Here is a 25,615-nt window from a genome sequence, read left to right as displayed (position 1 = left end):
TCATTTCTGATCCAGCTGTTTGATTTGTGGTCAAAATCTTTCTTGCATTTCACACTGAAAAGCAGCTCCTTGTTGTTTGTTGATCAGTAAACCTTTAGACTCGAGTGCTGGATGCCTTCCTCTCCAGGTTAGTAAACAGAGCAAGCAAGAAAGCAGATGCATGACCCTGAGACAAGCGAGCCTGGGGGAAACCACCATTCTCAATAATTGGCACATTAATTGAGATCTTGAATTAACAGATAAGGCTGCATCCAATGCGAGTCCTGAACAGAGCACTCACTGAAATTAATGGACAGGACTAACTCAGGTTCATATATGTCAATGGGTCTACTCTGAGTAGAGCTAGCTATAACGTTTGACTGAGTTTGTAACATGGTGAGCTAATTACAATTTCTGACAGGAAAAGTTTACCCAATGCCAGCAAGACTGAAAACAATTACAGTGGTACCCCGCAAGACGGACGCCTCGCAAGACGGAAAACCCACTAGACGAAAGGGTTTTCCGTTTTGGAGGCGCTTCGCAAAACGAATTTCCCTACGGGCTTCCTTCGCAAGACGAAAGCCCATAGGGAAATCTCCGGGACAGCGGGGAAGCGCAGCGCGTCTTCCCCACTGTCCTCGGACCTCCTCCGAAGGCTGGCGGTGGGGCGGAAAGCCCTTCTCCCCGAGCCAGCCTTCGGAAGGCTCCTCCGAAGGCTGGCGGTGGGGAGAAAAGCCCTTCTCCCCGCGCCAGCCTTCGGAAGGCTCCTCCGAAGGCTGGCGGTGGGGCGGAAAGCCCTTCTCCCCGCGCCAGCCTTCGGAAGGCTCCTCCGAAGGCTGGCGGTGGGGCGGAACCTTCTCCCCGCGCCAGCCTTCGGAAGGCTCCTCCAAAGGCTGGCGGTGGGGCGGAAAGCCCTTCTCCCCGCACCAGCCTTCGGAAGGCTCCTCCGAAGGCTGGCGGTGGGGCGGAAAGCCCTTCTCCCCGCGCCAGCCTTCGGAAGGCTCCTCCGAAGGCTGGCGGTGGGGAGAAAAGCCCTTCTCCCCGCGCCAGCCTTCGGAAGGCTACTCCGAAGGCTGGCGGTGGGGCGGAAAGCCCTTCTCCCCGCGCCAGCCTTCGGAAGGCTCCTCCGAAGGCTGGCGGTGGGGCGGAAAGCCCTTCTCCCCGCGCCAGCCTTCGGAAGGCTCCTCCGAAGGCTGGCGGTGGGGCGGAAAGCCCTTCTCCCCGCGCCAGCCTTCGGAAGGCTCCTCCGAAGGCTGGCGGTGGGGCGGAAAGCCCTTCTCCCCACGCCAGCCTTCGGAAGGCTGCTCCGAAGGCTGGCGGTGGGGCGGAAAGCACTTCTCCCCGCGCCAGCCTTCGGATGGCTGTCCTGAAGACTTGCGGTGGGAGGAGGGTTTTCCTTCCCACCGCCAACATTCAGAATGCTGTTCTGAATGTTGGCGGTGGGGAGGAAAAACCCTCCTCCCACCGCAAGCCCCGGGAACAGAGGAGAAGCGCTGCGCCCCTTCCCCTCTGTTCCCGTACCTGTCCTGAAGGCTTGCGGTGGGGAGAAAAGCCCTTCTCCGCACCGCCAGCCTGGCAAGCGGTTTCCATAGGAACGCATTAATTGATTTTCAATGCATTCCTATGGGAAACCGTGCTTCGCAAGACGAAAAACTCGCAAGAAGAAAAAACTTGCGGAACAAATTAATTTCGTCTTGCGAGGCACCACTGTATGTAATATTTGCACACATTAAGCTACTTGCATCTTCTTACAATAAGGGTGTTTTTTAAGAAGTTAGAACTTTGAACCAGAAATTCACTGAAAAGTACAATGAAGCTATGAAGGCAAAAAGACAGGGACTGAGGAACCACCAGGAGACACCAGTGCCTGTATGATGTATGCACTGAATTAAGTACACTTACGGTTTTTCTTTATTAAGAAGTTTATAAACTTTTCCAAATAAATAAAAGTATTAAGCAAAAAGGTCCCAGCACCTGACCACTGAAATCCTCAGCTTGAACAAACTGCAAACAATCTTCCCTGTGTCCGACTCCGCCCCCCCCCCCCCCGCTCCTACTCTCTGAAACATTAAGGGCTAGAAACTTGCTCTTTTAGCAATACTTCAAGTTGGAGGGTTCCATAGTAGGCAGCAGACTCTGAGCAAGATGTGGCCCTCCTTAGTGCGTTCCTGGGCATGTGAGAGCATCGGGGGAGCTCCTCCGCCACATGCACTGTTCTCCGCTGCTGGCAATCGAGGGCACTCACCATTATCGCTGCTGTTGTTCTCCTCTAGGTTGATGGGCTCATTGAGGTTTTTCTCTGCTGTCCGGCTCCCACGCAGCGTCATGGACAGCTGCCGCTTGATCTTCTTCATCCGATCCATGGTGGGGAAACGGCTGAAGTCACTGCACGTGGCAACAAGGAAACAGGGGGTTAACCCACAAGGTGAGCAACTCCCAATTGACAGGGAATGGGGACGGGGAAATGCCAGTCCACAGGGCAAGATACAAATCCTAACCCCAATCCACTCTTAATGTAGGATAAGCCAGATGTAGCAAAATGTATGCATATACAGTATACTTCATTATGAATCACCCTGTATTCATCATTTTAATTCTGCTTCTTTGCCTACAAGGTGGCCCATAAAATATTTCAATGCTAAAAAAACACCCACTTAAAAGTCTGCATATATGCAGTCAATAACACACGTAGGCAGGGGGCTAATCCAGGGACACAAGAGTGCACTGTGGATCCTGAATACTTCAAGGGGAGGGGACTCCTGGGTCCTTTGAAGAGCCATCTCACGTGCTACTCATGTTCAAAATGCATCTGCTTCTTAAACTGTATTTTTAGGCATGTAAAATATTTATGTCTCGAGTTGTGTATTATGGTGACTACAGTGAAAGAACTAAAAGTAAAAAGTCTCTGGAAGTATGTGGGGAAGGAATTTTACAAAGTTAAGAAAACTATCGATCAGATGCCTGGAAAAATAAAGAAAAGGTCTGCACATGTTTCTGGAATGCAGGTAAGGAGGGGGAAGTTTCCACAGTTGTGGTCCCCCCCGCCCCGGAGAATGCCCAACTGCAGGACCCTTAACAGCACAATCCTTTTTTTTTTTTAAATAGTTTTTATTTGCTTTTTTTTCCAAGGTCAAAATACATCGTCATTAACACAACAAAAGCAGTTTTACAAAAAAGGAAGAAATTATAAAAGAAGAAAAGAGAAAAAGAAAAAAAAAGAAAATCACTTTTCCAGATCTATTTTCATAATCAACTGGACTTCCCCACATCTTCCATCCCCTGCTTTCTTTACAATGAAAATAAATAGCAAATTGATACCTTATTTTATGTGTTTTTGTACTTTCATTTGATTATATAGTCTGTGATTTATGTTTTTCAGAGTGCTAACTTAATTTCCACCATTTACCAATCTCAATACTGAAGCATATTTTTCCCAAAAACTTAACAAATTCTCAACATTCATATAACTTATAATGTTTTTGTAGATAGTCCTTAAATTTTTTCCAGTCCTCTTCCACCGCTTCTTCTCCCACATCTCGAATTCTGCCGGTCATTTCAGCTAGTTCCATGTAGTCCATCAGCTGTGAATGCCACTCTTCCAGCGTGGGTAGCTCCTGTGCTTTCCAATGTTTGGCTATAAGAATTCTTGCTGCTGTAGTTGCATATAAAAAGAAAACTCTATATTTCTTTAACACTCTCTGGCCCACAATGCCCAGGAGGAAGGCCTCTGGTTTCTTGTGAAAGGTGTACTTAAACACCTTTTTCAACTCATTATAAATCATTTCCCAGAAAGCCTTCACCCTCTGGCATGTCCACCAGAGGTGAAAAAAGGTACCTTCAGCCTCCTTACATTTCCAACATTTATTGTCAGACAGATGATATATCTTTGCAAGTTTAACTGGGGTTATGTACCACCTGTATACCATTTTCATAATGTTTTCTTTTAGGGCACTACATGCCGTAAATTTCATACCGGTGGTCCATAACCTTTCCCAGTCTTCAGACATAATGTTGTACCCAATGTCTTGTGCCCATTTTATCATAGCTGATTTAACTGTCTCATCTTGAGTATTCCATTTAAGCAACAAGTTATACATTCTTGAAAGCACTTTAGTCTTAGGTTCAAGTAATTCTGTCTCTAGTTTTGATTTTTCCACCTGGAAACCAATTTTCTTATCTTTTTTAAAAACCTCTAGAATTTGGGCATAATGAAACCAGTCTCGCACCTTTCCCTTCAATTTTTCGAAACTCTGCAACCTCCAAGTGTCACCAACTCTTTCTATTAACTCACAATATTTTGCCCAGCCACTCTCCATGTTATGTAGTTTAATGGCCTTGGCCTCCGTCGGTGATAGCCACCTCGGAGTCTTATTTTCAAGTAAGTCCTTGTATTTTGTCCAGACCATGAATAGAGCTTTCCTGACAATATGGTTTTTAAACAATTTATGAGACTTTGCCTTGTCGTACCACAAATAAGCATGCCACCCAAAAGCGTTGCTATGCCCTTCCAGATCTAGGACATCTGTGTTTTCTAGCAGAAACCAATCCTTCATCCAGCAGAAGGATGCAGCTTCATAATACAATCTTAAGTCCGGCAGGGCAAATCCCCCTCTTTCCTTTGCATCTGTTAATATCTTAAATTTTATTCGGGGCTTTTTGCCCTGCCAGACAAACTTCGCAATATCCTTCTGCCACTTTCCAAAGCATTCCACTCTGTCCACGATCTGGAGGGTTTGAAACAAGAATAACATTCTTGGCAATACATTCATTTTAACTGCTGCAATCCTTCCCGACAAAGAAAGTTTCAATCTTGACCAAATTTCTAAGTCCCTTTTAATTTCTGACCAACATTTTTCATAATTGTCTTTAAACAAATTTAAATTTCTTCCAGTCAAGTTAACCCCCAGGTATTTCACTTTTGTTACCACATTTAATTCTGTTTCCTTCTGAAACCCATCCACTTCTGAAGAAGTCATATTTTTTGCCAAAACCTTGGTTTTTTGTTTGTTCAGCTTAAATCCCGCCACCCGACCAAATTCAGAAATTAACTCTAAGGCTCTTTTTGTACTGGTTTCTGGCTCCTGTACTGTCAGAACCAAATCATCTGCAAAGGCCTTCAATTTATATTGTTTTTCTCCGACCTGTATTCCTTCCACCTGTTGGTCCTTCCTAATCAAATTCAGCAGCACCTCCAGGACAGAAATAAATAACAACGGTGATAGGGGGCATCCCTGTCGTGTCCCTTTTTCAATTTTAAACTCCTCTGTCACCACATTGTTTACTATCAATTTAGCTTTCTGTTCTGAATAAATTGCTTCAATACCATTTTGGAACGCCCTTCCCACTCCCATTCCTTCCAAATTTTTCTTCATAAATTTCCAAGATACATTATCAAAGGCCTTCTCTGCGTCTATAAAAATCAAAGCTGCTTTTGTGTTCATATTTGTCTGTAATAACTCCAAAACGTCGACAATGTTCCTGGTGTTGTCAGACAAATGCCTACCCGGGAGAAAGCCTGCTTGGTCTTTATGTATTACTTCATTTAAAACTTTTTTCAGTCTATTTGCCAGAATATCAGCAAAAATTTTGTAATCCACATTTAGGAGTGAGATGGGACGGTAGTTCTTAAGTTGGGTCTTTTCAGATTCCAATTTTGGTATCAAGGTGATGAATGCCTCTTTCCACGATTCTGGTGCCCCCTTCCCTTCCATGATTTGATTACATACCTCCATTAGTGGCTGAACCAAATATTCCTTCAGTGTCTTATAATACTTGGAGGTAAGCCCATCTGGACCTGGGGATTTGCCTAATTGCATATTCTGAATGGCACTTTCAATTTCCTGTTGTGTTATTTTATAGTTCAGGGCTGTTTGTTTATCTTGTGTTAGTTTTTGCAGGCCATGACTTTTTAAGAATTGGTTTATCTCAGTCTCTACTTGGTGTCCTTGGGCAAACAATTTTTTGAAATATCTCTGGAAACACTTTCTAATTTCTTCTGGTTTCTGGATACATTCTCCTTCAACCTCTAGATTGGTAACAAAGTTCAATTTTTGTCTCTTTTTCAGCTGCCATGCCAGCAGCTTCCCACATTTATTTGCCGATTCAAATGATCTTTGCTTCATCTGTTTAATTTTCCATTCAACTTCTTGATTTATTAGTTTCGCGTATTGTGCTTGATGGAATTTTATTTCCCTTAAAACCTCTTTTGATTTTGGGTTTAGTCTCAATTTTTTCTCTCCGTCTCTTATCTTCTCCAAGATCTTGTCCTTTTTACCATTCCGAAGTTTTTTCTTGATAGAATTCTGTTGTATCAGAAACCCTCTCATAACAGCTTTACTCACGTCCCAGATTATTCTCTTTTCCACCGAAGTATTCAAATTTATTTCAAAATAATCTTTCAGCGTTTTTTGGGCCTGCTTCACAATCTCCTGATCTCTAAATAAATAGTCATTCATTCTCCATCTGAAGGATCCGGCTGGTGTAAGTCTCAAGTCCATTTTCAAAGCATTATGGTCGGAGCAGGTTTTAGGGCAGATCTCTATTTTTTTAGTCTTAGGTGCCAGTCCTCTAGATATCCAGATTTGGTCGATTCTTGTCCAAGATAGGTGGGCTTCAGAAAAGAATGTTCCCTCTTTACCTAAAGGGTTCTTTGTTCTCCAGATATCAGTCAAGTCCATATTGTCTGTAAGTTCAAAGAAAGTCTTTGGGAGTCTGCCATCTTTGGTCAAATTTTGGTTTTGTGACTTGTCCATGTAAGTGGAGACAACCCCATTCATATCTCCCATCAAAATGATGTTAGAATAGTCAATATGGTCCAGCATTATCTCATGCAGCTTCTTATAGAATTCCGATTTCCCATCATTTGGCGCATAGATTCCTACTATCAAAAATTTTTCTCCTTGTGCTTGTATTTCAATTGCCAAAATTCTTCCAAATTCGTCTTTAAACACCAACTTTGGTGCTAGGCTCTCTTTTGCATAAATCACTACTCCTCTTTTTTTAACTTTGTCAGATGAAATAAATTCTTGGCCTAGTCTCTTATTAATTAATACTCTCCTGTGGAGCCTAGACACATGAGTTTCTTGAAGGCAAATGACGTCTAATTGTTCTTTTCTCAATATATGAAAAATCTTTTTCCTTTTTTCCGGGGAATTTGCGCCATTAATATTCCAGCTGAGAAGCTGTAGAGACATCCTGGATCAATTTATTAGCCGGTAGGGGCTTCTCCTTTATCGTCTTTGACTGGAGGTGGAACCGGGTTGAAGCCAAACGAAGGAGGTGGCCAGGCTCCTACCCCTTTCCGGAGGTCCTCCCCGTGATCGTTTAAGAACTTTTCTTGCTCCTCTGATTCTTACCTTCTTCCCTTTCCAGGAAAAAGATAGTCCTTGAGGGAATTCCCACCTGTATGGTATTGTGTTATTCCTCAATAGGCTTGCCAAGTCTTTGTATGTAACTCTTAAATCCAATAGCTGTTTTGGTATGTCTCTGAAGATTTCTGTTGTTTTTCCCTGGATTACCAATGAATTTTTAAAATGTAGGCCGAGTATATTGTCTTTTTCCTGCTTAGATCTCAAAATGATCAAGCAGTCTCTTGGTTTGTCCTTCTTGGCCACTCTTCCCAATCTAAAAGCGGTAACAATTTTTAAGTCCTTCTCTTCTGTCAGATCCCAGAACTTAGATATTTTTGTTGTCAAGAAACCAGTCAAGTCTTCTTTTTCTAATTCTGGGATATTTCTCAGCCTAAGGTTGCTCTCCCTGTTTTTCAAATCCGCCATGGACAGGTACGCTTGTTGTTCAGTGACCTGTCTACTCAGTGGTCTTACTTCTCCTCTTAGTTCCTCAATCCTTTCTTTATTTTGATCTGCTTTAGTATTTGCTTCCAAAGCTAATTTTCGATTTTCTGTTGTAGTTTTTTCAATATTCCCTAGTGCCTGTGTATTTTGGGCGACTTGGTCTGTCAGTTTATTAATTGTAGCTGTTACCTTATCAAATTTAGCCGCTTGCTCCTCAAATTTAGCTGCTTGTTCATCAGCCTTTTTATTTAACGCTGCCAACTGATCCAATATTTCTTTAGATACAGGGTCTAGCCCTCCTGCTGCCATATCCCCAAAAGTTGGCTGCTGGAGTTGTCCTTCTTGCAGACCCGTCACAATAGGAACAGATGATCTGCGTGGCTGCACAGGCAAAGTTGTTTGCAAAAGTTCAGTTTGTTTTGCTTTCTTAGCAGCCCTTGTTTTTCCTGCACCACTCATTCCACAGCTGTCCAGGCGTCAAGGTCAAATTGTAAATCCCATGGGAAAGACAATCCAAAAAAAGTAAACATCCAGACATAAGAATTCCAAATCGAACAGCAGTTCTCAGAGACTAATAATTCCACAATCCAGCAGGGGGAGCTCCCAAAAAATTAGGAAGAAGGATAGGAAAATTCCACCATTAAAGTCCAGCAGAAAAGAAGGAAAATCAAACAAAGTCCAAAACTGGGGGGACCTTCCAAGTTCAGTTTTAACTGCAGAGAGTAAAAGTTCTTTACAAAGGTGCATGCAACAGTTCCTTTTTTACAGCTTACAAAGTAGCCCAGTGTAACTTTATATATATTTTTTTATCTATAGTTACCACAGTCCGATGTTTCTTTGTATCCAGACAGGTCGAGAGCAAGGTTTTTTAACTTATAATCCACAGAAAAATAGATGGAAGAAAGAATCACAGTTCTTATCCACTTATAAAACTGGTAACTTTTCTTTAACTTTTAAGCGATCAAGTCCGAATTTGCAAATATATTCCAGCTTCTTTTAAATTCCTTTCAACGCTTCCGCTTTAGAAAGTCTTTGCTTAATACTTTAAACAGAGCCGGAAGACTGACTTCCTTTTTAGCGTCTCCCGCTTTCAGCCGAATTTCGCCAAATTTAAGTTCAAATAAAGCCTCAAGTTTCTTACTCACGAGTATGTTGTTTTCGATTCAATTGTTAAAAGAAGAAAGGTCAGCGCCGATCAGCAGCAGCCGCGCGGCTTCGCTTCCGCGGAAAGAGCGATGGTTTCACAGCACCGCTACCCCCTCCACGTTCTGAAACCCCTTACGGGGTCCCTTCTGCGTTTCCGAGGTCGCTCCTGGTGCCCGCCGAAACCCACGGCCACGAGCTCACTCTACCCGTGGTTTTTCTGACTGGGTCGTCGCTGTGCCGCAGCGCACGACCCTTTTCCGCGGAGCCCCTCTTCAGCAGCTGAAGAGGACCGCCATTGCTGAACGCGCCGCCTCCGGAAGTCCTTAACAGCACAATCCTAACCGCCTCTACAAAGAAATAAGCTCTACTGAATTCAATGGGGTTTACTGCCAGGTAAAATAGGTTAGGATTGCAGCATAATCTGGGAGCAAAGAAGCACCTGGAAATGGATATATTTATGAAAGGCAACTTTTGCCTTTTAATTTGCTGTTTCAGTTGCGTAGCTGAAAAACCCAGTCTGTCACTCAATTTCTCCCAAGCTTTTCTTTCAAACAAGGTTGCAAAGAAAGCTGATAAGAGGTTCCTCAAAAAAAGATTAGTAACTGCTTGAAGGACAGCTTGCCCAGGACCACACAGCTCCAGCCGCTAAATCCGAGTCCAGCCACTTGCGCTCAAGCTGAGGATTCCCAACACTTCCAGGCAGGGGACATTTCCAGCCCCATTTGGAGAGGCTGGGGGTTGAGCAGTGGGGATACGAATACTACTACGTGCTCTCTGTTCATGTAGAGCTTGAGGAGGCCTAAGAGAAGGGAATGTGCAGTCTCAAACACTCCCCAGAATCCTCTGCAACATACAGGGGCTCCATAGCAGATTTGGGGTCCCAGGCTGACAAAAGGAAAAGGAAAGTGTTCCCCCAAAAAAAGAGAAAATCTGAAATCCACTGCTCTGAGGCATCGAAAATTCCCAAGGCTGCACATATTCACATTTGAGGAGTTTACTCTAGATTTGGGGGGAAATGAGACACAGGGGGAGAGAGAGGGGTGACCCAAACCCTTCCTTTTGTAGAAGGATGGGTTTTATTTTATGCTTATCACCATATTTGGAGCTGGGAAGAAATTTTGCCCCAGGGCCAATTGGCTAGCGACACCATTAAGCATAATTCATTCCAAGCGCATAATTTGGAGGGTGTGTGTCCATGCTCATCATACACACAAAGAAGAGAAGGAAAATGATTTCATTGGAGGCTTGAACCAGCCTCGTTTGGTCACAAGTTGTATTTTTGGGTATTCTTGCTTTCATCTGCCTCTTGAGCCTTTCCATAATGAATGGTGGGGTTAAATATAGCCCCAGGAGCCGGAGAGTGTGCGAGGAAACCGCCCAGTCTGGGTATTCAGTTGACAGATGGAATCCAAAGGCAGCTTAAGAAAAACACAGGTGATGGTCTGCTTGGGGTCAGGTTCTTCAACTGTAACACACACGGACACAACTGAGATAGGTGCAAGTCAGAGGCTCACCAGCAGCTGTGACAATTTCAACCAACCCTGCAGCACTGGGAAGTCTTGGATCCAGACTGCAGTTATTCTGAATGACCAGAACTCTCATGAGACGCCAGCAGTGTGTGAAACTCCCCTTGGTCTGGGCGCATTTTGCTACCAGGAATTTCATTAGCGTGAGCAGTTTCTGAGCTCCGGACACAGTACTGTGCCTAACATTTCAGATTAAAACTGCAGAGTGGAAAGAAAGGAGGACCTTTTTCTGCCTTCCCACTTCCGGCCACTCTCTGAAGACTGGAGAAGAGACCCTCTTAAGAATATCAGGGGGGTGGGCAGGGGAAGGACACTAGACCATGTGAAAAATGAACATAAGATTTTAGCTGCAGTTCATTCACTTTCAGCTTTGTATTCTTGTTCTAAAAAGTGTGTTGTTGCACCCATAATATCAATTTAAGATGCTATTATGAGAATTATAAGGTCTAAGATATAAAATAAATGTTCATAAATGTACTAGGCAAACACATACATAAATATATAAACCACATGTCTTAAACAGTACAGGAAAATAGTCCTGAAACCATTTTGACTCTCCCAAATTGACCTCAAATGTTTATCTGCAAAGAGGAAGGAAATGGGAAAACCTCCCCATTGTCTCTTTGCTCACAAATCCTGTCTTAAGGGCGTATTTGTGTATGAAATGGGTGAGCCTGTGACCTGGATTCAGGAACTGAGTATTTACACAAAAGAATGGCCAGACTGCCCAGGTAATGCAATCAGTGACCATTATCAGGTACGCTGGCAAACAGGATTTCTGTTGTAGACCAGTGTTTCCCAACCGGTGTTCCGCGGCACACTACTGTGCCGTGAGACATCGGCTGGTGTGCCGTGGGAGGGAGGCGGGCGAGTCGGGCGGCGAGAGGCGGCGGCGGCGAGGATCCGCGTCGAGCCGGGGGCGGCTCCGCGGTGGTGGTGCCGAGCGGTGGGGCAGCGCGCGCAAAAGGGAGGAGCGCGAGACAGAGGAGGAGGAGGAGGCCGGCATGTCCGGGCAGCAGCAGCAACAGCAGCAGCAGCAACTCCCGGCGACGGCTCCTCCTCCGCCCGCTATCGCCGCCACCACCACAACAGCCGCCGCCGCCTCAGCTGCCGCCGTCCCTCTGTCCCTCGCTCTGCTGCCTCCTCCCACCCCGGCAAGGGGAAGGGAAAAAACGTTCACTTTTGTGCGTCCCTCCCAGCGTGACACTGCGCGCTGACGTCACGGGGCGGGGCTTTAATGGTGGTGTGCCGCGAGATTTTTTTCCGGTAAACAGGTGTGCCGTTGCCCAAAAACGTTTGGGAAACACTGTTGTAGACCACCTCCTCTGCTGTTGACCGCCTCCTTCTGTGATGTATGTATGATGTTTTGGGGGGTGTCTTGGGCTACATGGTGGGCAATTTCAAAATCTATATAAGGGCTTGCACACCAATGTTCTGGGTTTCTCCTCCCTCCTGCTTGGGGGTCTGAGCACCCTATTGCAACAGTTTAATAAAGATCAGGCTTACTTGTCGCTTTGCTTCTCAGTATTCTCTGGCTGGCCTTTGCTATTTTCTCCTACCGATAGAGAACCTACATAAGGACTCTCTACGGGCTCTTGGGAGCAGTTTTTTCTTATAACAGTGCCATTTAGCTCCAAGCTTCCATATCTCAGTTTCTAACACTGGACAATGGCCGTCATTATGGACATGGTTCATTCACTAGGGACTCAAATTGCTACTGTCAATATCAATAAAAGAAACTACGTGCACTTACTGTCCTTGCAACAGCAGATGTTGGCAACCTGGCTGTGAGCCTCCCCCGTCCAAAACAGCCCATTATTCAGCTACAGTGTGTTCTGTTCCGGAGCCCTGTTCGCATCCTGAGTAGCATGTAGGACACGACTGCGCATCTGCACAGGTCGCGTTTCGACACTTCCGCACATGCGCGTGATGTCATTTTGAGCGTCTGTGCATGCGCAAGCAGCAAAACCCGGAAGTAACGCGCTCCGTTACTTCCGGGTCGCCGCGGGGCACAACCAAAAAATGCTTAACCCGAAGCTACTTAAACCCAAGGTATGACTGTATTGCAGTTAGTGAGGAATTCAACAGCCTTGTAGTTGTTAAAGGTAAAGGGACCCCTGACTGTTAGGTCCAGTCATGGACGACTCTGGGGTTCTGGCGCTCATCTCGCTTTATTGGCCAAGGGAGCCGGCATACAGTTTCCGGGCCATGTGGCCAGCATGACTAAGCCACTTCTGGCGAACCAGAGCAGCGAACGGAAACGCCGTTTACCTTCCCACCGGAGTGATACCTATTTATCTACTTGTACTGGCGTGCTTTCGAACTGCTAGGTTGGCAGAGCAGGGACCGAGCAACGAGAGCTCACCCCGTCATTGGGGGGAGTCGAACCGCCAACCTTCTGCTTGGCAAACCCTAGGCTCTGTGGTTTAACCCACAGCGCCACAAAAAAATGAGAGGAGCTGCAATCAATATAGTACTAAGAAGATGGTGAGAAACGTAATATTCTCCCTCTCTCCTCCCCCTGCCCCATCTGTTCTGGAGGTCCCCTCAACCTTCCAGAGCAGGTTTGGGTGTGGTACAGGGCATGCACAGAGGGAGGGCGAGAATCCTCTTCTGCCAGAGAAAAATGGTGGCTGAATAGTGCCCATGGTTTATTAACTGCACTCCAGCCCATGTTGTTTACTGACTGTAAAAGAGAGGCCTGCTTTTACTCCTTAAACTGCAGCCTGATGAGCAGACATCAGCAGGTGAAAGTTTTGGCAGCAAGGAGATAAACATCAGCACCTATTCCAGCCTGTGGTGAAAGACACAGCTCCAAATGGTTGCAAAGACTAACTTAGGACATCAGAAGCAACGTCTGACATTCTCTGGCACAGGACCTCTCAAGGTCCTAGTGCTGGTTGTGCCGCTGGGGCTGATGAAGCAGAGGGCCTTGGGCATCACATTGTGTGTGTGTGTGTGTGTGTGTGTGTGTGCGCGCGCGCTGATGCAAGGGTGTGCACTAGGGAGATGTTCCCAGCACTGGGAGTTCATTTGCCACCTTGGTGTGGGGTCAACATGTGGTCACAAGCAGAGTTCGCGACTGGTGGCCAATGGCACAATTTCCAGGGGTGCTGGGGGTATACCTGACAGCTTTACCCTGTTTTTTGCATTGTCTACTTCCAGACTGAGCCTCCATGGCTATGGTGTATGCACTGCTGGCAAAGCAGAAAAAAATGGCCCACTTCCAGGATGTTTCCCCCTACAAATAAGAAGATTGTCTTCTTATGTGAGCACCAAATTTAGCGTTTCTATTTTGTGCAGAAATATCCTGACACTTTTGCTTTTCCATAGAGTTAGCCCCAAGTGTCTCTCATATATACCACCAATAACTGTTAGGCCATTCACAAGCATTAAAAATGCAGTCTAAAAAGCAATGTACAATAAAGCAAGAATGGGAAGAATACAATGCTATGCAGGCAAAAGTCAACATGTTTAAGTACAAAAGAGAGACAAACTCAAGTTGGAATACAAGGGAAGTGAGAAACAAGTTGGTCTTGGAATATCCATGGTTCCCTCTCTGTTCCTCTTTGGCTTTCTGTCAAATGGCTGTTCATAGTGGTATTTAGCATATTTCTGACTACTAAAACTTGCTGGAAACTTTTCCATTCCATCAGGCTTATGCAGGAAACTAAGAGCAGACCTTTCCACAACACTGATTTCTGATTTTTTATGTACAATTGTTGTAAACTGCTCTAGTTTTCTTAATGAATAAGCTGTATATAAATACTTTTGATAAATAAATCCTTCTGCCTTTCTGCTGAGTAGACACACAGACACACACAGACACACACACACACACACACACACACACTGCTAACAATATAAACATCTTATTTATTTTAAATACTTATGTTCTGCCTTTTAGGACAAAGGTCTCACAAAGCAGCTTAACAAAATAGACACTAAAAGAAATGCAAAGAAATGCAATGCAATGTGTGCGTCCTTCCACGGCTGTGTTTTTGATGCTGATCAAGACAAAAGCATGGCTTTTTTGTTCTGAAACCTTAGCAATGTACAGCCCTCCTCTGAGTATAATTTGAATGGATTGATTGAATTTTAAGGACAGAAGCTATGGATATTGTCCAGCCTTCGAGACAAATGGCACAAACATTATGTGTGTACTGTGGTCGATTACATTTTCCCAACCTCTAACCTTTATTGTTGTTGGCCGCTCTGAGCCCGGCTTTGGCTGGGGAGGGTGGGATATAAATAAAAATTATTATTATTATTATTATTATTATTATTATTATTATTATTATTATTTCTGGGTATCCTTGACGTTTAAAACGATGGCGGTGAGGCTGGCAGAACACGATGGAACCTTGAAACCAGGATCAGCGCTCATTCCCTCCCTCTACCGGCAACACACCTTCCACCAGAGACTGAGGGTATGAAGGGCTGGTGGTATCTGCTGCGTCTTAACCCCCCCCCCACTAAGTCACCCCGGGCTCCCTCTCTGCCAGGCCGGCACGGCCGAGCCAGTGCGATGTGACAAGCTGGGCGCCCAGGGCCATGAAGGAGGCAGCAAGCGGTGGATGCAGGCTGGTCTGTCACTCTGTGTTAAACAGGACTGGGACAGGGGGTGGGGGGAGCCCCCGTGGCCCCCAGTGGCAATCACAGGAAGCGGAGAGCAATGCGCCTCGAGAGCACGCACCTCATGCAGAGTCAGAGCATCGCAGAACGAAGCTCAGCAATTGGACTCCAACTCCCATCAGCCCCAGCCAGGAGGGACAATGGTCAAGGGGGGTGGGAGTCGGAGTCCAACCAACATCCAAAGGTCACAGCTTTGCCATCCCTGGTCTACAGTGCCTGGCAGTGGCTCTCCTGGGTCACAGGCGGGGGCCTTTCACAGCCCCTACCAGGAAATGAATGGGATTGACGGGATTCTCTGCCACTGAGCTCCGGTCCTTCTCCAACAGTGGCTGCAATCCTAGGCCCTGCTGAAATCAATAGGACTCACTTCTGAGTAGCCTTGGTGAGGACTGTGCTGTCAGACAAATGAGCCTGGCTACGTTAGGGTCCCCTTCTGCCCCACATCAGACAACGATCAATAAGGGCCCACCCCCATCTCCCCACTTCTTCACCAGTCCTAACCCATACATTCCTGCGCTGCGATGCCTACCCCTGATCTATAAGATGCCTTGCAAGGGGGCTGCTAGGAGCAGGCATCTGGCACAGACATTTGCATCCGGATCATCTAAATTATTTTACCTTACCCTATATTATTTCTTCTGGCTTTATGCCCCGTTGTAGTGCTATCTGGGGTATCTGCTCTTCCAGTTGTACTGCCATCAAGCCACACAAACTCTTCCACTCTCTTAAAATGTTTCCTCCTAGTCTCCCTGTCTCTCATAAGATCTCCCCTTGCTGCAGTCATTTGGTTTTTTGAAAAAGAGACAGATCTGCAGCAAGGCTGTCCTTCATCTAGGGGTCGGCAGAGTTCAAGCTGGTGGGATCTGCTTCTACAGCCCAAAGACTCAAATTTCCACCAAGAGGAGCCAAATGTCAAACAATGGCTTAGGGCAGACATGCACTTAGAACTCAGGAAGAGAGCAATTCTGAAGGCACCTTGGCCCAGTAATTTGTTTTCACGATCAGAAACAGAAAAATCTGCTCCTGGTTTCCCCTGAACTTTTATTATTTTCAGCAGCCTTTTGCAGCAGGGAGGATGTTGATATTACTAGAGTTAGACAAATTGCCCAGAGATCCACCAGGAGACCCTGATTGTCAGGGATCGACTGGCAGAGAAGGGGGGAGAGACCGGAATGTACACCTGCACTTGAGGGAGAGGAGAAGGGGCTGTCAGGAAACACAGAAAATGAGATCCAAAGGCTGGTATAGCAGAGAAAGGAACAGCCTCTGATGCTTAGGTTTTCACGTAAGGAGAGGAGGAAAGGGAGCTTCTCTGCTGGAAGGGGAACAGGCGCGAGCCACTTCCGGCAACTGATAGCGACTGAGGCAGACATGCTTTTAAGAGCTCCGTACTGTGCATAGTTTGGGACTTAATAAATCTTGTAAAGACTGGCTGGAATCGCGGGCTGTTATCTCGGCAAGCACCCACATATCATCCTGACACTGATCAACCTTCCACCCACATGGTATATGAAACTACTGTGCTAGCACCCTCACAGCAGCACATACAGCTCCAAGCCTGGGAAGCCTATAGAAAACAGCATTTCCATAATTTCAGCTTTCTTTTCATTAAAAGCAAGCTTCTAGCCCTCTTGCTTGCACACACAAAACCAGAGAACTTTTAGGCAAAATTTTCAGAGTCCTGTGAACAAAGCATTTCAGAACTGGACAAGGCTGGATCTGGCCTAGGACAACCTGGGTTCAAATTCCTGTTCAGCCACAGAACTCTTGGGGTTTTTCTTGTGAAGACAGTATTATTTTATTATTTATTATTATTTAGTGAATTTATACACCGTCCTATACCCGAAGGTCTCAAGGTGGTTCACAGAAAAGATCAACATAAAAATCGCAATATATATAATCAAAATAAAAACAACAACCCAATAACATATCCCCCCCCCCCCCGCAAAAGAGACTCACATTTTAAAAGGGCATACTAGATGTGCTTGCAAGTGCTGGAAAGCCAGGCGGGCATACAAACGTAGTGAATAAATTACACTATGAACTGGCTCAGTTTATAAACAGGACAATTATTTAGTAATGAAATAATTGTCTGAAGCAAGACAGTTTAAAGAAGGGCAAATAACCTTGTTGCAAACGACTCTACTCCTCAAATCACACATGGACATGAATCCCAAACATGATTCAGCATGACTACTCCTTGTGGGCAAAGAAGGCTGCATCATGGCAGAAGAGCGGGAAAGCGTGCGGCTCTGGAGCATGTGGAAAAGGTGAGCCAGGCAGCTCTCACTCTTGCTCCAGCTCCAGCCTCTGCTGTGGGGCCCAGGTAACCAACGGGATGCTCTCTGGGTGCTGCTGGATTACAGCATCTGGAGGACACTGGAGGGCATCTGAACTTGAGACCTGCTTCTGGCTGATTCCCACTGGGGTCAGTCCACATCTAGCATTGATACATCACTCCATACAGCCTGACCAAATCAGAAGAGCACATGGGCAGTGCAACTAAGGACAAATGTTTCCAATATTTAGCTTCACCAATCACTTGGGATTCTCCAATTGCTCTGTCATGCAACAACTTTATGCTGGTACCTAGAAATGTTTTTGCTTCCCTGACACCCTAATTCAACACGGAGAAAAAAGAAAACTTCAAAATGCACACAAAAACATTCCAAGATGTTCTGCATCTGCAGTGCAGGCATGGCTCATGCTGGTTCCACCACCCCACCCCACTTGAGCAGACGCTCCCAGCCCTGGCCCAATAAACTTCCTATTTATACCTAATCTTCTCTAAGCTGGGCCCGAGAAATCAGCAACCGGTAGCTACACATGAGGCCAAATATATCCTTGGGGTTGCAGTGCTTCCTTCCACCGTCCACACTCCAGGCACTGACTCTCGTTAAGAGAAAAGTATGGGAAGTCCTCTCCCCAGATCAGAGAATCCCTTCCCTCTGTTATCCAACTAACAGGTCTGGTCTCCTGCCCGTCTTCTGATAAGCAGCCTTGACCCTTTGATGGAGAGGCTTTAGTCTAAGGAGTTAAACAGGGACAGGACTTGTCTGCCAGAGTGTGCACTCAGCTGTGTTTGCATCCTCCAGGAATCTGAAGTTCTGCTTCTAGTTTGGAGAGTGAAATAGCAGCATCCAAATGGTTAGGTTTGGCACCCCATGGTGGTAAAATTAAATTCCACACAATTAAAGAACCAAAACTGGTAAAAAAAATAATTCCTTCATTTCAACAGATTTTGCAGATATACAAATCTAATTAATGCCTTGCTGAATCAAAGCAAGGTCTGTCTAATTCAGCAATCTGTCCTGAACAAGATCATCCAGATGCAAGATAAGGCACAAAGGTTATGACTGCCCCCTCGACTGCGTCTCAATATCTGCTGCTCAGCAATATACTGCCTTCTACAGAGGTTCAATTTCACTATCACAGCTGATCCTTTGCTATGAATTTGACTAATCTATTTTTTAAAGCCATCTGTGACTGAATTTAGATATGCAGCACAACATAGTTAGACAGCCAGTACACGGAAATCCATTTCTGAATACTCCCCTACGTGGAGAAATGGCCCTTTAGTTCTACTGCCAACAATTTCATCCTGTCAGGCAGATAAGGGCCTAATATTTTTTTTAAATCATCACTTCACGGCCTTGCAGTTTAGTCCTGATGCCACCCTGGGGTGCTTCTCAGGAGGAAGCGGCATGCAAGCAAGTGTTAAAAGTTTGCAGTACAGTATCTGTGAAATCGGGGGGGGGGGGGGCTTTGCTCAGCATTGCTGGGCCTGTGGAAGACAATTAAGGGGGATGCATGGAAAAGACTGCTCAGTTTCTTTCTGCTGAGAGATATATTCATTTCATTTTCTCCTTATGTTTATGTTTATATCCCACAGAACAAATTCTGTGCTGCTGAATGGTGGGGGATGAGCAATGGCAGACATTTTTTTAAATTGCTAGTTTGACCCCATTGTGTTTTGAGCAGGTCTGCTGCCTCGGATTAGACATGCAGAAGGTTTTTGACTACCAGCATTGAGTAGCTAGTAGAAAGTCCTGCTCCACTCTGTAAAATTCATTTTGTTTTTTTCACTTGCCACGAGCAACAAGCAACAATCCAGGTCACTGAAGTTCCAAACCCCTGAAAATATTGTTTGGCTTCCTTTCTGGCTTCTGAGATTTCAGCAGGAATTGACCACACATTTTGGAGCAGGACTGCGGCTAGAAACTTGAGGGTTTTTTTTTAAAAATGAAAGCTGACATTTGCAGGAAGCCAAACCTTCTGCCTTTACTGCGCATGCCCTTCTCTGCTCTCTGAGAAACTGCAACATCTACACAGGACTTCCCATGCATTTCTCCCTGCCTGTCAGAGAACCGCTGCTTACCAAATGTTCCTCAAAATCTTTCTAAAATAGCAGCTTCCAAATAAAGCACACAGAAGAAGGCTGTTGACGCAAATCTGGGCAGCCCCATCAGTCAAAAGGACTGACTCATTAAGGAGGCAAAAAGAAGAGAAGGCGGCCTTGAGCTTGAGGCTCGACATCCTCATGTTATCATCAAAGGTAAGAAGGCTCATGCTTGCTCTACGTATGGTCCACACACACCCCAATATGTCTCAGAACAATCCCCACATGGTCTCCCTTATTAGAAATCCCCTTCCAGGTTTTGTTAGTGGAAAGTTAGTTCCTCATCAAGGGCAGGACTTCCACTTGCACAGCCGGCTTCCCTCCTCCCCCCTTCAACATGGGGTTCCTGGGGCTGGGAGACCGCTCAGAGCAGGGCACAAGGGGGTCCTTCCATCTGGCAAGCAGAAATGCCTAAACAGACAGAATGGTAGGAAGAGCAGGACGTTGAATTCCACCCAAGCTCACTTTCCTGTTGTAGACGTCAAGTTACTAGGAGAGCCAGCTTATTGTCCTGAACAGCAAGTTCCTAACTTACCTTTGAGCACATTTGTCTCACCTGACGCTGACTACTTTGTACATATGACCTCCATATGATACACAGTAGAGCAGAGGGGCAGGCAAGGAGAAAATCAAAAACCCAAGAGTGAATCAGCTGCAACAGGGGGCCACTGGTTCTATCTCCCTTTTGCAGCTTGCTCTGCTTTCAATAAGTTCCAGAAGAGCTGAGAGATGCTGCCCTGAAAGTGTTTGCAGAGTGCAAGTCAGCCTTCCCCAACTTGATGCTCTTTCGCTGTTGCTGCTGGTTGGCAACTCCCATCAGCACCAAGAATCAGGGATGACAGGGCAGTAGGACACCACACATGGAGGCCGCCATATATTGGCTACACCTGTTGGACACTGCCCTGCAGCTGGATGGGGAAGAGTGGCACAGAAATGTATAAATAAGTGCTGTACAGAGAGGGAGCAGAAGGCAAATTCTACGGCCAGGCAAAGGAACTGGGAATGTTCAGCTCAAATGCCCAGTGGGGGGAAACACGGTGGCATTTCTTATGTATTTAAAAGGTAAGTTTTGTTTTGTTTTTCTGGGGGTGAAGTATGAGATTCAGAGCAAGGCAGAAAGGCTCATGCTTAGATATATTCAAGATTAAAAGAAGCTCCAGCAGTGCATTGTACGAGTGTGGGCTTTTTACACAGCATAACTTCAACAGTGTTTTGTACAGGGATTTGTATCTTTTGCACGAGTAAATATAGAATGCCATGCACACACCTATTTAATTCTTTAGAGCACCATCACTCAGTGTGTAGAATGAATGATACGGTCACAGGCTTAAATACTCCTGATGAACCATCACACAAGGTTTGAAACACAAGGTGGAGGGAACTGTCCTCTGCCACCCCTCCCTAAATGGCACTTCTGGCGTCAAAAAGGAGGACAAGTCATTCCTACTGTTCGCTGACAAAAGGACAGAAAAAATAGTTTACACTTCACAAACTGCAAGGCTGCATCCCTAGACTGAAAACTGGGGGAGCTCTTTCCTTGCTTTCAGAGCAGCTCTCCTTAGTGGACAGAGCTGCCAAGGAAGGTTCTAGAACTGCCCCGCTTGGAGTTATTCAGGAGAAGGTTGGACAAGCTTCTGCCAGGGTTGCTTTAAACAGAGAACAACCTGACAAGAGAAAGCAGGTTGATTTCTCTTTTCCCCAGGAGCCCGAAACAAGGCCAAATCTTCAGAGGCACAGTTGGACATCAAGGTCCATCTTCCACTACCAGGGAAATGAGCACCAACTGGCAGCCTTAGGCGTTTAGCAGAGGAAATGCTTGTCTCTGTGTGCCCTGACTGCAACCATCAGTTTCAGAAACCCCAAACCAGTCTTTGGGAGCTTGGTGATGCCATGGGGAGAACAGTCTGATGTAGAATTTGAATTATGCACTCCCTACCTACTTCCCCATTTTTTCCATCAGACAGAACACTGTGATTGGGACAAATTAACCAGGATCAGCACAGTCTTAGCATAGTACTATATTTCAGTAATTTATCACTACAGAAACCATTTCATTCTTGGAATAATAATAATATTTAAAGGCTCAGAAACCTAGAGGTGAAATAAAGGTATAAGATATCGACAGGCAACAGGAGCTGCATCGCACCTTACAGCAGACACCGCCAATGGCTACGCCACTTTTTCCTCCCGCTATGTGCACAGGGGGGAAGTACCATTAGTCCCAGCTCCCTGCCGCACACTTCTGTGATTCAGATGCAGTGGAAATCACCTCAGGGGACATACTGGCACATGGAAAGCCTTTTACCAGAGCACCCACTTCTTCTGCAATGCGTGAAGCGGACCTTTGGAGTGTGGGAGTGAGCAGGGTAAATGAAAACCAATTCTTTCATTTAAAAAAAAGCTGTGATATGCATTACTTTTTAAAAATAGCCTGGTTTTAAAATGAAATCTGAATACAAACATATTAAAGTCTACACCTACAGTTTTTTACAGTTGGATTGTAATCATCCATCAAAGACGCTGTGTTCCCACAATACATGGAGAGGGGTAGCTAATGCCACTGGGCTCAAACTAACACAATGAATGCCAAAAGGGACCAATGTCAGGTCCTTCACTTAGGCAGGAAGAACCAAGTGCACAAATATAGGCTAGGGGACACCTGGCTTATTAGCAGGACATGTGAAAAGGATCTGGGGGTCTTGGCAGACCACAAGCTTAACACGAGTCAGCTGTGTGATACAGCAACAAAAAAAGGTAATGCTATTCTTAGCTGCATCAACATAAGTCTAGTGTTCAGATCAAGGGAAGTAATTCCTTCTGCCTTGGTCAGATCACATATGGAGCCAAGTGTCCAGTTCTGGGCACCACAGTTTAAGAAGGACAGGCTGGAACATGTGCAGAGGAGGGCGACCAAGATGTTCAAGGATCTAAAAACTAAGCCTTATGAGGAGTGCTTGAAGGAGCTGGGTACGTTTAGCCCAGAAAAGAGGAGACTGAAGACGACAGCCATATTCCAATATCTCAAGGGCTGTTACATGGAGCATGCTTCTTTTCTCCGGTTCTGGAGGGTGGGACTTGAGCCAATGGCTTCAAGTTATAAGGCGGTTCAGACTAAACATTAGGAAGAACAGTAAGAGTCGTTTGACAGTGGATTCCCATGAGAGGTGGTGGACTCTCCTTCCTTGGAGGTTCTTAAGCAGAGGTGGGATGGCCATCTGTCATGGAGGCTTGAGCTGAGATTCCTGCATTGCAGGCAGTTGGACTCGATGATTTTCAGGGTCCCTTCCAGCTCTATAATTATATGAATGTAAAAAATAATAAAGCATAAGGAAAAACATCTGAGCCTAAGCATTTTTAGCGACACAGTAAGTCATGCACTGTGTTTATTTACCGTGGGTGACATTTCCTGGATCTCGGCATTCATGATGAATTGCCAGATCCTGAGTCAGTAGGAGCAAAGGTGGTGTTGGTAACCTAACAGATACCTGCATTGGGTGACTTCATTGAATCAGTCCAGCCTGGAAGAAGGGGTCCATAAGACCGAGGTAGTGTGTGGAATAAGAAAACTTCCTCCCCAGAAAAAGCTCAGTTGTTGCAAATGGAAACAGTATTGCCAACATGATAAGGAATTTTGTGAAAAGGATAAAGGACGCTTACGGAGATTGGCTGAGGTGCCCTAATATCTCAGACAAATAGGGGCCCCTGCCGGATCAAACCAAAGGTTGGCAGCATCTGATTTACCCCAGTGGCCAACCCAACTCCTCCGGGAAGCCTGCAAGACAGCATGAAGGCAAAATCCCACGGCTGTTCCTTCGGAACTGGCGTTGTGCTATTCTGCCCCAGAACCTGGGGTAGGATAAGGCGTCCCCTTGAATTCAACTCATCCCCTTTTAAAGCCATCACTACATCATGTGGCAGCAAATTCCACATCTTAATTATGTATTGCACTGAGTAAAAACAGATTTTACTTTGTCTCTCTTGAATCTCTTGCCCAATTTCACTGGAGGGCCCCAAGTGCTAGTATTTGGAGAGATGGAGAAATGTCTTTTTTCATACAATACACAATGTTAAAAACTTCCACATGTACTTCCTTACTCACCCTTTTTCTTATCTAAAAAGCCCCAAATGGTTTAGCACACTCATTTTGTTTTCTGCATCTCTTCCAGGTGTGCAATATCCTTTAGAATGCTACAAGCCGGGAAACAGAACTGTATACAGGATTCCAAGAGTGGCTGCAACATGAATTTGCATGGGGACATTACTGAAGTGGGAGTTTGACTTTCTGCCCCTTTACTAATCATCTCTAGCATGGAATTTGCCTTTTTCACAGCTGCTGCAGACTGGGCTGACATTTCCAAGTGTCTCTGGCTGCCATCTTCTGAGTTTCTCAAATCCTAGAGAGAGGTAGATCAGGCAGGAAGGCCTAGAAAAGGAAAAGTAGGAAAGGGAGGGCAGAGAAGAGCTGTGCCCCCAGCCAGGCTATGCAGACATGCACAGGACCAGAGTTCAAATATTGATTTGAAATACATAGCCAAATAATTGACTAGTCCTCATCAGAAGCAAAAACTCATCAACGGCTACTATTCTCCCATAGGCCTTCTTGCCACATTCTGATCTGAATGCAAGCCTTTAATCATGAGAACCACGCAGCCATGATCTGGCTTATTAGGGCACACAATTCTCAAGCCCCTTTTGAGTTTATTTTGGTCAAAAAAAGCATACATCCCACTACAAAAATCAAGACTCATATTCAAAAATCAAAAATCATATTGTAAAATCACAGTAACATTTTTCTTAAAATATTGGAGTCTTCAGACTGATGCAAATGTGTTGCTGTTGCATCATAAACATAATGTGATTTTGCTGCACTGCTGTGGGTACAGCAATTTCACCCTGGTAAATAATAAAGCTGCTACAGACCAAGCCTGGACAAAGACTCAGAGTGTGAAGCCTGGACAGAGGAGGAGAAAGAACTCTCAGTCCTTCCCACAGCCACCCCAAAGGTTAGCTACTTAAAAGAGGTGCTGGGCCGCAAACCAGCCTGAAGATGATGGCCTCGGACTTGGGAGCATGGCTGTGTTGCTGTGGCACTCTGCACACGCTTGGTTTGACACTCCATTTATTACTTCAAATGGTGTATGGGGATTGAACCATGATGGCTCTGCAAGCAGGTCTGAGCCAGAGTCCTTTCCCCCAACCCCAGTGCGCAGTGCAAGCGCTGAGAGGCATTTGCTTCCTTCACACCCATTCCTTTGAACCACGAAAGAAAGTCGAGCCAGCCAAGAACCAAATTCACTTAGTTGCTGGAGCCACAAACGCCTTTTCTGTACTTTTTATGTATTGGACCCAGGTTCCCATTAGTCAAGGTTGCATCCTTTCATATTCAGGCATACATGGATTTGTCACGGCTGTCCCCTCCCAGTTTGGCCCTTCAGGGACCTCCAGCTCAGCTGAAGCACAGAAACCACAGCACCCCAAGCAGCAAGCCAGGTCTTCTCATAGCCTTCTCACTAAAAGCTAGGGCGGCTGAGAGGGCAGAGGTAGTAAATGCACTTACTGGCAGGGCTGATGGATAAGCAAGGGTGAATCCCCTCCAGCCCCCACCCTTGCCTTAAAGGAGCAGGCGCAAGGAGGAAAAGAATCCTGCTGCAATGAGAGGTTCCATGCGGCACGCAAGGACGGTACTCATCCTTCTATTAATACGCGTGGGAATAACTTGGCCAACTAAGAGGCAGAGATGCAGCCCTGCAGAGTCCCGGGCACACAGCCCAACGTTGGCTGGACACTGGGGTGAACGGCTGTGTGCGGAAGAGAAGGCGAGGAGCCCTAGCCTCTCCACCCGGGACCAAGCCCATTTAAAGGTCCTGTGGTTCTGTCAGGGGCATGGCTAGTGATGTTAAATTCTCAAGAATAATCATGGGTAAACTTGTTCAGATGGCAACCAAAAACTGTACAGATACTTTTATTCAATGCGGCAAAGAATTCACATTCTTTGATTTTTTGCACCAAACTTGAAATTGAAAATTCAGTGTGAATGACTCACATTAATCACTAAGCCTTCCACTAACCGTATATTTACCATCAACTTTGAATTCTAATTATGTTGTGTATGTATGAAATGTACCTTTTAAAGTAAA

General features: G+C 45.6%; 1 protein-coding gene across 5 annotated transcripts in view; it reads right to left on the bottom strand.

Moving 5' to 3' along the window:
* Positions 1-25,615, bottom strand: part of CDK16 (cyclin dependent kinase 16) — a 79,845-nt gene that overhangs the window by 32,092 nt on the left and 22,138 nt on the right. For 4 of the 5 annotated variants that reach the window (XM_082205845.1, XM_082205846.1, XM_082205844.1 and 1 more), the window contains exon 2: positions 2,225-2,364. In XM_082205845.1, the coding sequence (XP_082061971.1) occupies positions 2,225-2,342 (118 nt within the window). In that variant the 5' untranslated portion in view covers positions 2,343-2,364. Of the gene's footprint in view, positions 1-2,224; positions 2,365-25,615 lie in introns of those variants that run through there. The other variant, XM_082205848.1, reaches the window with a different exon arrangement.

This window comes from Podarcis vaucheri (assembly GCF_965113315.1).
Source record: "Podarcis vaucheri genome assembly, chromosome: 17".
NCBI classification, from domain to species: Eukaryota; Metazoa; Chordata; class Lepidosauria; order Squamata; family Lacertidae; genus Podarcis; species Podarcis vaucheri.
This window is presented reverse-complemented; position numbering and strand designations above follow the sequence as displayed.